General features: G+C 38.8%; 1 protein-coding gene across 2 annotated transcripts in view; it reads right to left on the reverse strand.

Annotated features, from left to right (window-relative positions):
- ITGA8 (integrin subunit alpha 8) overlaps positions 1 to 13965 on the reverse strand; it is a 173607-nt gene that overhangs the window by 158228 nt on the left and 1414 nt on the right. For both annotated transcript variants that reach the window (XM_081297410.1, XM_081297409.1), the window contains exon 2: positions 13813 to 13946. In XM_081297410.1, the coding sequence (XP_081153536.1) occupies positions 13813 to 13946 (134 nt within the window). The remainder of the gene's footprint in view (positions 1 to 13812; positions 13947 to 13965) is intronic.

The following is a 13965-nucleotide window of genomic DNA, read 5'->3' on the forward strand; positions in this document are numbered from 1 at the left end:
TCATATGAGCTGCTTCCTTCTGCCACACTCTTCTGCCATTGTGTTCTGCCTCACCTTGAGCCCCGAGGAATGGAACCAGCCTTCTATGGACAAAGACCTCTGAAACCGTGAGCTCTCAAATAAACGTTTCTTCCACTACAGTTGTGCTGGCCAGGTCCTTAGTCACAGCAGCAAAAAAAAAAAAAAAAAAAAAAAAAAAGCTGAATAAAACACCTTCCTTCCAAATCCCTCTCAGTCCATCTTCTTTCCACCCCTATTTCCGTTACCTCCATGGTGACCACCATGTGCTTTAGCTCTGGTTACTGGCACAGTTTCCTGGCTCACCTTCCTTGCTCTAGGCTTGCCACCTTCAAGCCCATTCTCTATCATGGAGCAGGGTTCTTTCTACAATGAGAAACCAGTATAAGCCAGGATCATCCTCAGCACTCTCAACCACTGTGATTTGCTTTCAGCTCTTTGAATTTTTCACTTTCTCTGGGTTTTTTCATCCTTGGAGTAATTACCTGGGATCACATATCATGGTTGTAGGTGCAATTGAGAAATCAGAACTCTTGGTATGGCTTAGATATCACCTTTGGACGGTCAGGAACACAGCATGATTCTGTTTAGTGCCCCATTGTTTATTTGCTTCAAGAAGTAATGAAAACCTCTCAGCATGGGAATCTCAGGAAGCCAACTGACACAAATATCACTGGTATATTCTCAAAGGACCACTTTAAATACAGGATGTGATTGGGTTTCACAATGAAGGTTGTATAAACTTACTTCCCATTAGCACTTGAAAAAATATATTCCCACTCCCTCCTGTTTCATAGCTGTGTATTCCTCTAGACTTCATCCGTGTTTATAGAAATGCTATATTAAAAAGGGGTCCCAACCATTCATCTCACAATACTCTTCATATTTTGTTTCTTTAAGAAGGTAACTCCCTAATGTTACAAAAAGTAGGAACTGAAGAATTCAAACTTTTTATGTCTGCAATGTGTTTAATCTTCCAAGGTAGAAGATTAAAATCGAAGATGGAATTGTTCTCTAGGAGATCTTCTTAAATCCTACCCTAAATAAACGGTACCATTCTGTGGGGTGAGCAGAGACAAAAGTTTACTCATTCAACAGATTCAGACTTCTTGGACATCCCATTTCTTCACTAGTTGGTTCATTCTGTCATTCTTATTACCAGTCACACTGTCTTCTCCTCCCAACCTTCTTCTCTGCCTCCTCCCTCTTAGCCAATGACCTTGCTTCTTATTTCACTAAGAAATGGAAAATGATCATTTTTTTTCCTCCAACCCCCAAATCCAAGAACTTACCTTTGGTTGTTTCCTTTCTCTGCCTTCCTTCCCATTGCAGAGGCTGAACTGCCTTCCCTCTATGATGCTCTAAGGCCAGTCCCTCCATTTATGTAAGAATCCCACCCATTCTCATCCACTCAGAAATGTGCTCCTGCACAGTTCCTCTGTTTTGATCATCGTGGTTTCCCTCTTCTCTTCGTGTATTCTGAATAATTTCTATTAGGCTAATACCTTATGAGAGCTCCTTGACTTAAATTTCTCTGGTCCTATTTATAACAAGACTCCTTTAAAAATTGTCTGCCTGCATTGATGTCTCTTTGTTGTCTTCTGCCACTTCCTTTCTTGATATACTGCCCTGCAACTACTATTTTCAGTCATTGATAATCTTCAATTAGTAAATCAAATGTTTAAACTTCAGTCCTCATTTCACTCAACCCACATTCTTCCTTAGCTTCCCAGCTTTTACCTAACTGCTGCTCATTTGTGGGTTTGATGCATCCCCCTCTATTTACCAATACTATTCTCAATTTCAGGGTGCTCCAGGGTGGCCTCAACCTTGATTTTATCTCTTTTATGTTCCTTTTTCTTTGATTCACTTCTCTTCTCTCTGTCCACACTCACTCCTCAAGTCATGTTCTTTAACATCACCCACATACTTCCGATTCCTAATTTAAATCCTCAAGACATCTTGCCTGAGGTCTGGGTTTATTTATCCGACTGCCCATTTGACCTCCATTTGGATGTCCAACTAAAGTCTCAAATTTCACATATCTGGACTCACCTCTTGATATTTCCTCCAATATGGGCTTTTCCCCCCACTGTTCCCTGTGTCGATCTCTTTCCTCCAGACACTCAAGTCAAAATGTTCTTTTGTACTCTTCATCTGACCCATAATGATATCCTACTAACTGCACTTTCTAATCCCGTGTCCAACCATTTCTCAGGCATCTGCTCTCACTCAAGCCAAGCCCTATTTCTTTTATTGGACAATGAGAAGAGGCTCCTGTTCATGCTCTGACATGGCCCCAGGCTATTTTTCGTCCAGAAGTGAGACTGATCCTTTCAAGTACATAATTCAAATCATGTTAACTTGCCTGTTCTAAAGGCACCCTGGGCTTCCCACCACTCATTTAATAAAATCCCAAATTCTGATTCCAGATCTGATCATAATCCTGAAAAGACAGAATCCTGAATGCCATAATCCCAAATATTGAAATTCCAAAAGACCAAAATCTATATCTCAAGTCAAAAATCCCCCAAATCATAATCCTGAAAGATTAGAATCCAGAATATTAAAATCCCAAAAGTTGAAATCCCCCAAACCACAATTCCCATTGAGGGGGAAGAAGGTTATCTAAGAGGGATTGAAGGCCGAATTCTGGGGAATATTTTTGGTTGTTTGTAGAATAGATGCATTGTTACACAGAATAAATATGTAGAAATCTGGTAAAGCACCGTTTGGGGAGTGTTTCCAGAGATTAAGGTATCCATTTAGCCAAAGGACCAGAGATAATGAACATGGAAGGTGAATTGGTCTCTGAAAGCTCGGGCAGAGTTTTCTTGTGCTACCATGGACATCAGCACTCCAGGCTCCCTGGCTTTTGAACTTTAGGATTTAGTCCAATAGCTTCTTGTGACCTCAGGCTTTCTCGGTTTCTTTCTTTCTCTCTTTCTCTCTTACTATTTTAAATCCTTATCATTTTCTTTTTACAATTTGCTTTGTATGTGTTGTATCTTTGCATCTTTTCCAATAATAGCAGTATTAATTGTGTAATGACTTTTCAAGAGTCATAATTCACTTGAAGTATTTTTTGAAAAATTGACACTGAAATTTTATTATATAAAATAATTGACTAAGCTTGCAAGCATTGATATAAACATTAAAACCTTGGAATTTCCTCAATAAATAAAGAGATGTTCTTTTTATACATCTGTACTTGTTAAAGGTAAAATTTCTCTCTCGATATTTTAGCTCTTTCTGCAACTGTGCATGCAGTGGTTACCTACAGAGGTTTTTTGATTGATCTTGCAAAAGCTTAGGTTGTCCATCACAGAATTTCAGAGAAGACAGTTAGAAAGCCAGTTGCACACAATTATCAACCATAGTAAGATAGATTTATATGCTTCACTTTTTGACCATTTCTTTATGCATCTGGTACATCTGCTTGCAGCTGTCACACTCACAACTGTCATTAGTATAACTGAGAATTTATGTTTGCAAAACTATGAATCTTCTTATTGTCTGCTTTATAATGCCATGAGGTCTATGAAGTGTTCAGTCCTGTTTTTATGTGTCTCACATAAATCTCCTTTAAAAAGTATAAATAGTCTTTTAGATAAATTCTTAAAATTATATTTTCAAAATTATATTTTTGAAATTTTAGACTTCAGGGATTTTAGAATTCAGAGATTTTGATCTTTTGGGATTTCAATATTTGGGATTATGGCATATGAGAGTTCATTATTGGGGATTATGGCCCCAACCCTATATGCACTTGGCTTTCTGGCCAGTTTTCTATCCTTCTTTCCTTGACTTGTTTCTCTAGGCCAGAGGCCTTTGCTCCATTTCCCAGGCACACTAGTATTCCCTCTAGTCTTGAGGGAAGTGTTCTAGTCTTGAATGCTGACTTTGCTACAATCCAGGCTCTTCTCCCAGGGAGACCTCACTTAATTTAAACTCTCACTCAAATATCAGCTACTCAATGAAAAATTTTTGACCACTTTTGATAGGCAAAATAATAGGCCTCCCAGCAATCTAAACCTTTATTCCACAAGCCCATAAATATGTTGTTGCATAAGAAAGGGAATTAAGGTTGCAGATGGAATTAAGATCGCTTATCCTCTGACCTTGAGAGAGGGAGATTATCCTGCATGGTCAAGGATGGGTCCAATGTCATCACCAGGGTACTTGAAGGTGGAAGAGGAGGACAGAGAAGAAGAGGACAGTGGAGATGGATTCTGCCCAATATTGTTAGTTTTAAAAATGGAAAAGGGCCATAAGCCAAAGAATGTGGGCAGGCTGTGAGTGCTGGAAAAAGCAAGGAAAGAGATTGTCCCTAGAGCTTCCAGAAGGAACACAGCTCTGCCAAGACCTTGATTCAAGGGAAACCTATTTTAGACTTTGGCCTCTAAAACTGTAGAATAACCAATTTGTGTTGTTAAAGCCATTAAATGTGTGGTAATTTGTTATAGCAGCAATAGAAAAATAATGCCACCCAACCTAAAATAACATGCCCACTCCCCCACTCTGTCCCCTCAACCTTACCTTAATTTTTCTCATCTGGTCCCTGCTGTTCACTGTAAACCATATATGGGCAAGGCCTTGAGCTTTGTGGCCATCTTCCAGGGTCTAGAAGAACACTGCTTGTGGGATGTCACAAATGCTAAGCTTTATTTTCAATTCCACTGAACCATTCAGGTGAAGTCATGATATGGTGTTCAATTTCACAATATGAATTGGTGATTAGGTCTCAATCTGCTATGTACAATAAAAAGGGTTCCCCGCCGCTTTAAAATATTATATGTGCCCCAAGGGTAAGCTAAAAATCTATTTAGAGCATTTCTTTGGGGATAAACTGTATTACTCAGACCCAAGTAAATTGTTCAGAATTCTGTAAAGACGTGTCTGTTTCTATAAATGAAAAGTATGTCGACATATTTGTCAGCAATAAGGGTTGAGCAAGGAAAAGGGGGAAAGCAGTTGGGGGTAGTGAATGCATTTTCCAGAATCTCTTTTACAGAAGTATTTTGACTGAACATGAAGGGTAAAAACTGGTTCTGTGTCCAACAGGTGCAGAGATGATTGCGTTTGGTCTCTTCCCATGAGACTCATCGTGCATGTTTTTTTCTAGAAAAGGCACTAAGAATTCATGAACTTAAAAAATACTGGATTCATGGGGTAGAATTTATTGCTATTACTGCTCCTCACATGTACTAGTAGGCCAAAAGGTGCCAAGATGAGACTATAGAAACAAATGACCTCAAATCTCTGGCTTAATACAACCAAGGTTTATTTCTTGCTCATATTATATATTTCATGTAAGTTGACAGGAAGGTTCTGCTTATTCAAACCACCCAAGGATCCTAGCTCATGGAGGTTCCTAATGGATACACGTGTCCAACTTCTCCCTACTGGGAAAGGGGGAGAAGACACAGTGCACAGTCTATACACCTGGAGTGGATCTTCATTGTTTCTGACATTTCATAAGCCAAAGCATGCCTAGGAGGTTGGCGATTCCAATTTATTTAAATGTTGAACACTTTATTTATTATCTGCCCCTATCAAAATGGTATCCGTACCTTTAAAAGACCACAAGAAAGGAAATGCAACAAAAAAAGGTTGTCTTAGGGACATGTGATTAGCACCAATTTTACTTCTTTTTACAACAAATGGCTTTTCCTGAAGATGTTTTTGGAACACTCAAATGGCATAGTTCTTTGAGGCTTTCATCCCAAACCCAACTCTTGTGGTAGGGAGCATATCATGTGGCAAGAAAAGGAAGATGTTTCTGACAGCAGATTTGAAGATATGACTTTCATACCAGCTGTCAGTCCTCAACTTGTCCCCACTCTCTACCATGCATATCACCTGGTTTCATTTCCCTTCTCATACTCTTCAAAAAAGTTGCAGACACAATTTTGGAGTTTGTTTTTCATTTAACATTAAAACAAGCGTATCTTCCATATTAATGTTGATGCTTTCTGCACTTCATTTTTATGGCTGTATAATATTTCATCATATATCTTATGTCATTCTTAATGGACTATATCCATATTCAGGCAGCCTGAAACATTTCTAGGTGTTGTGTCCCCTTTTTCCCACAAAAAGGACTCACAATGATTTTATAATTAATTTCTGAAATAATATATCCTGGGTGAAAATGTAGGGAGAAAGAAGAGCTGAAAGTATTGGAAAGTCATCACTGAAAGATAAAAAGTTCTGAGTGGTTAAGAACTGAGGCCCAGGGTGAGGGGGGACATGTGTATGTAGTGGGTATTTGCCATGTACTTGTACTGTCCTGCGGCATGAGGAACTGGGAGAAGGAGGTAAATTGTGCAAGCCGTGTGCAAGAAGCGTTGGATGGAAACATCTGGATAAATCACAGGACATGACAATGGAGGCAGCTACCAGGAGTTGGCTTTCATCATTACCTCTGGGAGAGATGCTGGGTGTAATTTGGGCCACCTGGGCTCCTTTAATAAACCTATTCCTGTAGCAATGGTGTGTATCCTTCTCCCTAGTTTTTGTATGGCCTGGAAATCTGGGCAGATTGATACAGAGGCTTTTGCAATGTCATATCCAAATCTGTTTTCCCATGTCAAATACCAGAGATAAAGAAAAACGTTGACCTAATGTGAATAAGTAAAAGCCCTGCAGTGCAGTTGTACTTTTGTGGATAACTACAACATGTGTCTGAAGTGAGACCTCCTTAGCTTAGTGAACACCAAGGAGGGGTCCCATGCCTGTGTTTCATAAGCACAGAGGAATGACACAGGGTGACACTGGATTGCACAGGGGTCATTCTTACTCAACATGTTCTCACAGTTCTTCCACCAAATACATGCTGAACATTCTCTCCTTTATTTACAGAATGAAAAAGAAGGTCCTACATGATGATTTTGTTGTTCACCCTTATTTGGGAGCAGTGGCCTAAGTTATTCAGTCACAAAATATGTCCTTAGACTTCCAAGAGCTATTGTATCAGAACTTCCTGCTATCAAAGATCTTACTGTCAACCTGCTCATAGCAATGGTCAGAAAACCAAACTGATCATATATACAGCTCCCTCATATTATCCATGGAGGTATTTTTCTCTTTTCATTTGGTTTTTACTCGCACACCATCAAATTCACTTTTACTGATACATAGTTTTATCGGTTTGGATAAATACACACATACCATAATAATGATTCAAAAAGTTCCATCACCCTCCCTGAATTTCCTTATACTCCCCCTTCAAAGTCAGCTCTCTCCCCCCCAATACCTAGAAAGATTTATTTTTCTAGAAATACTTAATTTTGTAACCAATGCCTTATTTTTACCAAAAGAACACAACAGCTAAAGGATCATTTTCATTAATGGATACGGATCTAGAAAAGATTCTCAAGTTGGCAGACATTTGGGATGCTACACTAAATATCAGAGATCCAAGTTCTGGTCTTTCTGCACAGATGAGGTCGAGCTTGAATTCTTCTAGGATGTCTGGAGACATCCATCTAAGGACTGCCTGCCTGGGTTCCATAACAGTCCAACTGAGGCACTGAGTGGACTATTTTGAGTTTCAATCAGTGAATCATGATTTGCTTGCACATCTAAAGTCTCCCTATAACATAACCCAGAATTGACTTTATTTAAAATCTATTTTAGGATTCATCACTCAGATATACCTTGCTTTACCCAATACATATTTTTAAAGCATGTATTAAAGATATATATTTTTAGGGGGCTGGGATTGTGACTCAGCAGTAGAATGCTCGCCTAGCTCGGGGGAGACCCGGGTTCGATCCTCAGCACCACATTAAAATGAAGGCATTGTGTTGTGTCTATCTACACCTAAAAAATAAAATATTTTTTAAAAAGATATATTTTAAACATGTATTCAAATGTATTTGGAAAATTACATACTTAAAGGTCTTAAGCATGTTGACTGGTTAAAAGATGAATGGGTGCTTTTAATAAGATCAATGATCCATTTTTCTTCTATCTTCCTCAAAAAATCCATGTCTGTGTGTCTGGATGGTGTCAATCAGGACACATACTTCAGGACACTTCAGTGGAGCTCTTAATGATGTTGGCCATTCTCTTCATCAATACAACTCTCAGGTACAGAACTCTTTATACACATGGGGTAATATTTGAATTCATTCATCTCAGCCAGTCAGCTGAAATGTCAAAACATATTTTGTTTCCAGGATAACATCAAGACTATTTTGGACAATTCTTCCAAAATGCTGCAGCTGCTGCATGGAGGATTCCTGCCAAGAACCTGGCAGCCTTTTCCCTCCGACGGACTTCTAGCTTCTTGAAAGAATTTTGCAGATTAAGGAACAGGATCCTATGTTCATACTACTCAACTATCCGTAGAGCAGGTCTGTTTCCTATTTCTAACTAGAGTTTCAAGGACTTCCTTTTTCTAATTGCTTCCTTGGTTGCTGTGCTGTGGGGACCTCCTCTCTGCTCCTATCAAGACTCAATTGCATTCTGTTGCATGGGTGTCTGAGCCAATCAGGATCCTTACAGGGATGCATGGTGGTTGCCTGTGTCAGGTCCGCATATTCAGACATAGCAGCCATTGTGAACTGGAGAATTGCTTGCAGAAAAAGTAAACATTCAGCAAAACAAGACCTGATGACTCAGTGGGATCAGAACTCGCTACAGGAAGATTTCTATTCATATATATGTATGTATGCAAATAACAAAACTCTTTCTACTCCTGGCATTATCAATTCTTAAAAGAAATAGGTAATCTTTGGGCTCCCCCTCACTTTTTTTAACCTTACAACTGAGCTTACTGGACCATAGATTTCTGCTGTTCCTGAATCTTATCACATTTATATTATTTCCTCTGTCATCTACTTGAGTAGCTCTGACCTACATTTTTTTTTATTTTCTTTGTTCCCAAACAAAACCTAATTTCTTTCTGGGCAAGTCAGAAAAAGCAAGACTTATGTGACCAATATGTTTCCCAACCCTCACATGAGAAAGAGGGCACACCCCATACTATCAAAAACCAGTCCTGTACCAGTCACAGAAACAGATGCTGTGAGCTGCTTCTTATTGTGGGCTTACTCGACACAAAATAAAACAGAACCCCCAAAACAAAGGCTTCCGGTGTCCAAGCTAAAACATAATTCCAACAAAAGTGTTACCGTTCTGGAGCTTTGAAACGTCCTAACCAAATCATCTTCCATTCGAAGGGGTTTTTCATGTACTTATTTTAAGCACAAAGATACTAAATTAAGGCCAGGCTAATTCTAGTAGTGTCTCTCAGATGACTTCCAAATCTCAATGGCACCTCCCAGCTTTTCCTGTTCCCTTTTTATGTGGGTCCCTAATTGTGCATGTATCCCAGCTGTACTGACTCTGCTGATGTCAGTGCTATGATGATTATCATCATCTATTAGCACAAGCCATTATCTTCCTCCTCCAAATGTGCCATTTGAGCATTGAAAACAATCAAATATTTCATGTACTCTGCTTTGGCTATTATTGTTGCAAATCACCCATTAATTATTCCAAAAATGAAGTGTCTGTTTCATTTTTTTTTTTCATTCTTTCCCCCTTTTATCAGAAGGGTTGTAATCTAGCCATCCTTATTTAATCTTCACATGGGTTTGGGAAGTGTTGGAAAAAAAGAAGAAATAAATGTTGGAGTAGACTTAGCAAAGAGAGGCATGAATGGGGCAGATGTGATGTTTTAAGTTGGTTAAGATACAGCATAGTTCAGAGAGCTCCTGAGGCAAAAGTGAAAGAAATCAATTTGGTGATGGGAGGAATTTTGTTCTATTGAAGTACGAGGGAAAGACAGAAGGGAGACGAGAGAAGTGCTTTTTTGGAACCATTTGATTTTGTGCAGAGCAGGAAAATTATCTACTCTTTGCACCTCCCCCACCACCATATGCTTCCTTAAAATTTCCCTTTTCCTTACTTGAAAGGAACAGAATTTAATAGTATTCATGCATTTGAAATGCTAGGCAAAGTCCAAGCTTCCTCTCTTTTTGAATTAAAGAAATAATAATAAAAACCTCCCAGAAATCCAAGCTAAATGATAAGCTATAAATCATTATTATTTAATGAAAAATTTAACTAACAGCTTATTTGTTTTTCAAAAGTGGTTGATCTTAAATTGAGGTACAGGATCACAGCCAGATTCAGGGACTAAATTATAAGCCCATCTACTTTAGTATCTAGGCTGAGAAAATGTAGTTGGTTACTCCAGCAAAATGCTAAATTACAGACACCCAAGAGGCCTGAACAAGTTGAAACAACTTTATTAAAAGGTTAACCTACTTGGCACGTCTTGAATTCAGACATGATAGTAAGAGTAGACGGGGTACAAGACAGCAAAAGTCACAGATATCCCCACAGAGGAATACTGGCAACATTATATATATATATACTGTGCTGCACATCACAAACTGTTCTGTGGATGTCAGTTTGTCGGCGTTCACCCGTCAGAGCCACTACATTGTCAAGCAGGGACCTTTGCTTCCTCTTTTTAGGGAAACAGTGAATTGTTGCCACTGGGCAGAGAGTAACTCTGGACGTAATAGGGGACTCTGGGGATGACTCTATGGGAGTTTGAGCAAACCAGAGACATACACAACCAAGACAAACTTCTAAACCTTGCTTCTAAACCTTTGGTTTCTACAACTTTCCTAGCAGAGCTGTTCCTCCTTTGCAGCTCTTCCCTGTAGGGGCACTTCTGTTGGAATATCTAGAGCCAGTGTTTGGGGTGGTGGTGGATGGAGAAAAGTCAGGAAAGGGGCACAGTGCCTGTTGGGGCTCCTCATGATCCTGTCACAACCCTGAACTTGCATGCCATGAGAACTAATCCTCTCCCCATCTTTGGGAGGGAGGCAAGGTGAAGAGGCTAGATTTGGAGTAGGCAGACCTCCATCTCAATCATGCCACTGTAGGATTTTGGACCAGACCCTTGAAGTCAGTTTCCTTATTCATGTTACAGATTAGGAATCACGTATACCAAGTGACTGGTACATGGTAGTAATCAATAAATGGGATACGACTGGCAATATTGAGTGCAAGACCCAGAGTCAGCAAGGTCCATTTCTATCTTTCCAAGATTCTACTCTGCCCACAAAAGTGCCTGCTCTGATTGGAGCTAGCTCTACTGGTTTCTGCTGGTCCTTCTTCACCTTCAGAGCCAGTTCCATTGTCTCAGGACATGTGGATAAAGTAACTGGTGGAAATGGGGTACCAAGTGTTGGCACCCACTCAGTAGCACCCAGCTGTGGTCCTGATTTCTTTTCATCTCGCCTTTTCCAGGCCATTCCCAGCAGCAACCAAGGTTTCTGGGCCCACAGTACCCCCTGATGGCTAACGAGGAGAACTTTCTTTTCCCAAAGAAAAATTTCCCACCTCTCTACGTGAGACACCCTTTTCCACAGATCACTGCCCTGTTCATTCCATCATGAACCATTCATTTCTTACAAACTTTGTATAGCCTTCCTGCCTTGCTGCTTCTTCTTTTTTTTTAAGTAAATTCCTGCTCAGTTAACTATTTCAGGAATATCTTTCTCTCTCCTGCCCCTTCCACTTTGTTCCATTTATGAGTCCTCAAATTACTACAATGATAGTTGATATTAGTAGGATGCATCTGTCTACCTGTCAAGAAAAACTCCACACATTTCAAAGTAAGATCTAGTATAAAGCCAGCAGCATCAGTCTCTGAAACCCTTTGAGAGAGACATCCAACTGTCTTTTTCAGAACCTGCATAAGAGTCATCTACCCCCACTTCCATCTTTCTCCAAGCAATATTGATCTTTCCTTGACATTGTTTTCCTATTCATTTAATTGCTGAAATTGTACAGATTTATTCTCAAGTTTCTCACTGCAAATATAATTCAGCTACAGTAAGGGTGAAAGGCATTCCTGTAGGCTATTCTAGAAACCAAAGCCCAATTTTTCAGCATTAGTTTTCTATTGGGAAAGTGAATTCAAAGTTCCAAACAAGTGCTTTAGAATGAACCTCGGAAAGTTTTTCCTATTGTGATTTAACACCAGAAAATCTTGGTTAGGAGTGGTCAGTTTTTAAAAACTCATACTAATGCCTGGATTTTCTAGTTTTTAATCTACTGAATCATGGCATTACTGGGATTGGGGGTATAGAAGGTGTTTGTTCAGGTGTAACTTATCTGGGCAGACATTGATTCTCCATTTAACAAAGGAAAACTACACCAACTAGATCCTGACTTGATATGCTAAGAAATGTCCTAGGTGGGTTATTAAAATCATTTCCATGACTATAGATTGTTTCTTGGTGAAAACAAACTGAATGTGTCAAAAAATATACACATATTTTCCTGAATGTAAATTCAATTGATGTCAAGGATGCTTTTACTTGTCAAGGTCTGAATTTTAAATATTTTTTAAAATTCAAAGGATTTGGGCATGAATGATTAAAATGGCATTAATTTCACGCTTAACTGATCAATTCTTCTGATTTAGGAAGTTTATTTTTAAACTAAGGGTCAATAACTAGGAGGCATCTCAAGCCTGATAAAACAACGAATTAAAGAATTTCTGTCGTAAAGTAACATTAAGCAACTTAATTTTTCCATTATCAATCCTTAAATTTAAAAGAAAAAATCTTATAAAACTTGGTTATGAAATAACTGAATTATTTAATGAAACATCAAATAAGCTATTATGACCATATATAGACAGGCATGAAAAATATAATTTAAAAATGCTTTTATGGAAGACTTTCTTAGTTTGGTCATAAGTCAAGATAATTCTTGCACAGAATTTTAAAAAAATGATTTCCATATTCATAAAACTGAAATACTTTTTCTCCTTAGCATAAAAGGTATAAATTAACAAGTAAAAACCACCCAATGGATTTCATCAAAATTCTGTTAAAATGGACATTCTACATAAGTTCTGAATGCATACTAGGATACCAACAAAATACACAAAGAATGATGTTATAAAATAATTGAGCAGTGCACAAGGGATTTTAAAAGATTGGTCATCAAAGGGTTATTTGAGCTGACATATTCACATTTTTCTGGAAAGTGATTAGCTTTCTGATAATACATATCATTTGAAATTCATAAAAATTTGGTGGTAAAAATTAAAACATTCAGTGTTAATGTTTTTGAACACATTACATTTAAATTATTTTCTCAGAACCCAAAGAGAAAACACAGAGGAAACGTAACCAGACTGAATTGTTTAAAATGTATTTTTCCTTTAATTAAATAAGAAACATCTGTCTAGGGATTTTGGAAATGAATGTAATCCATCTACACTCTGCCTGTACTAGTTTGCATCTAATGTCCAATATTTTGAAAGAAAATTCTTTCTTTCTGTAAAGAATTAAACAGCAACATGGAGTGATGTCTGGGTCTGCTGCAGCTAAGTCAGCTAAGTCTTGCCTCTGGAGTTTGGAACTGGGCTAAGAATCTGTCTTTTCCCAGGTTAGTCCTTGGGAAGCAACCACATTCTCTTCATGGTCTAGGTTAAGATGTAACTTTTGTATTTTCCAAAACATCCACTCACCCTAAAAATGCTCACCTCTGGACAGCAGAGGGGAAAAAAGAAAAAAAAATTACCTGGATGCAAGTAAACACTCAAGGTCAGATACCGTTCCTTCTCTAAGGGTTCACTAAACATTTTCACTCAGGGTTGAAAACTTATTTCTCTAACCTGCACCGCCCGCAATACCGAAAAGTCGAACAGGACTGTGAATACAAAGAAAGTGGGAAGTTGACTCCAGGATTGCTCTGGTTCTTTCAAACCAGGGCCCAGAGTCCAGAATGACAAATAGCACTTACTGGTGGTGTCAAACCGTATCTGCTTGCACTGTGCAGATCCTTCCACCGGCCAAGGGCAGTAATAGACGGCTCCCCCTTCCACGATATCCGGCTGGCTGGTGTTGGCTTTGGGTGCCCCCACCAAGACACTTGCTCTGCGAAAGGATTGGAAAA

This window comes from Spermophilus citellus (assembly GCF_964194105.1).
Source record: "Spermophilus citellus genome assembly, chromosome: 6".
Taxonomy (NCBI): Eukaryota; Metazoa; Chordata; class Mammalia; order Rodentia; family Sciuridae; genus Spermophilus; species Spermophilus citellus.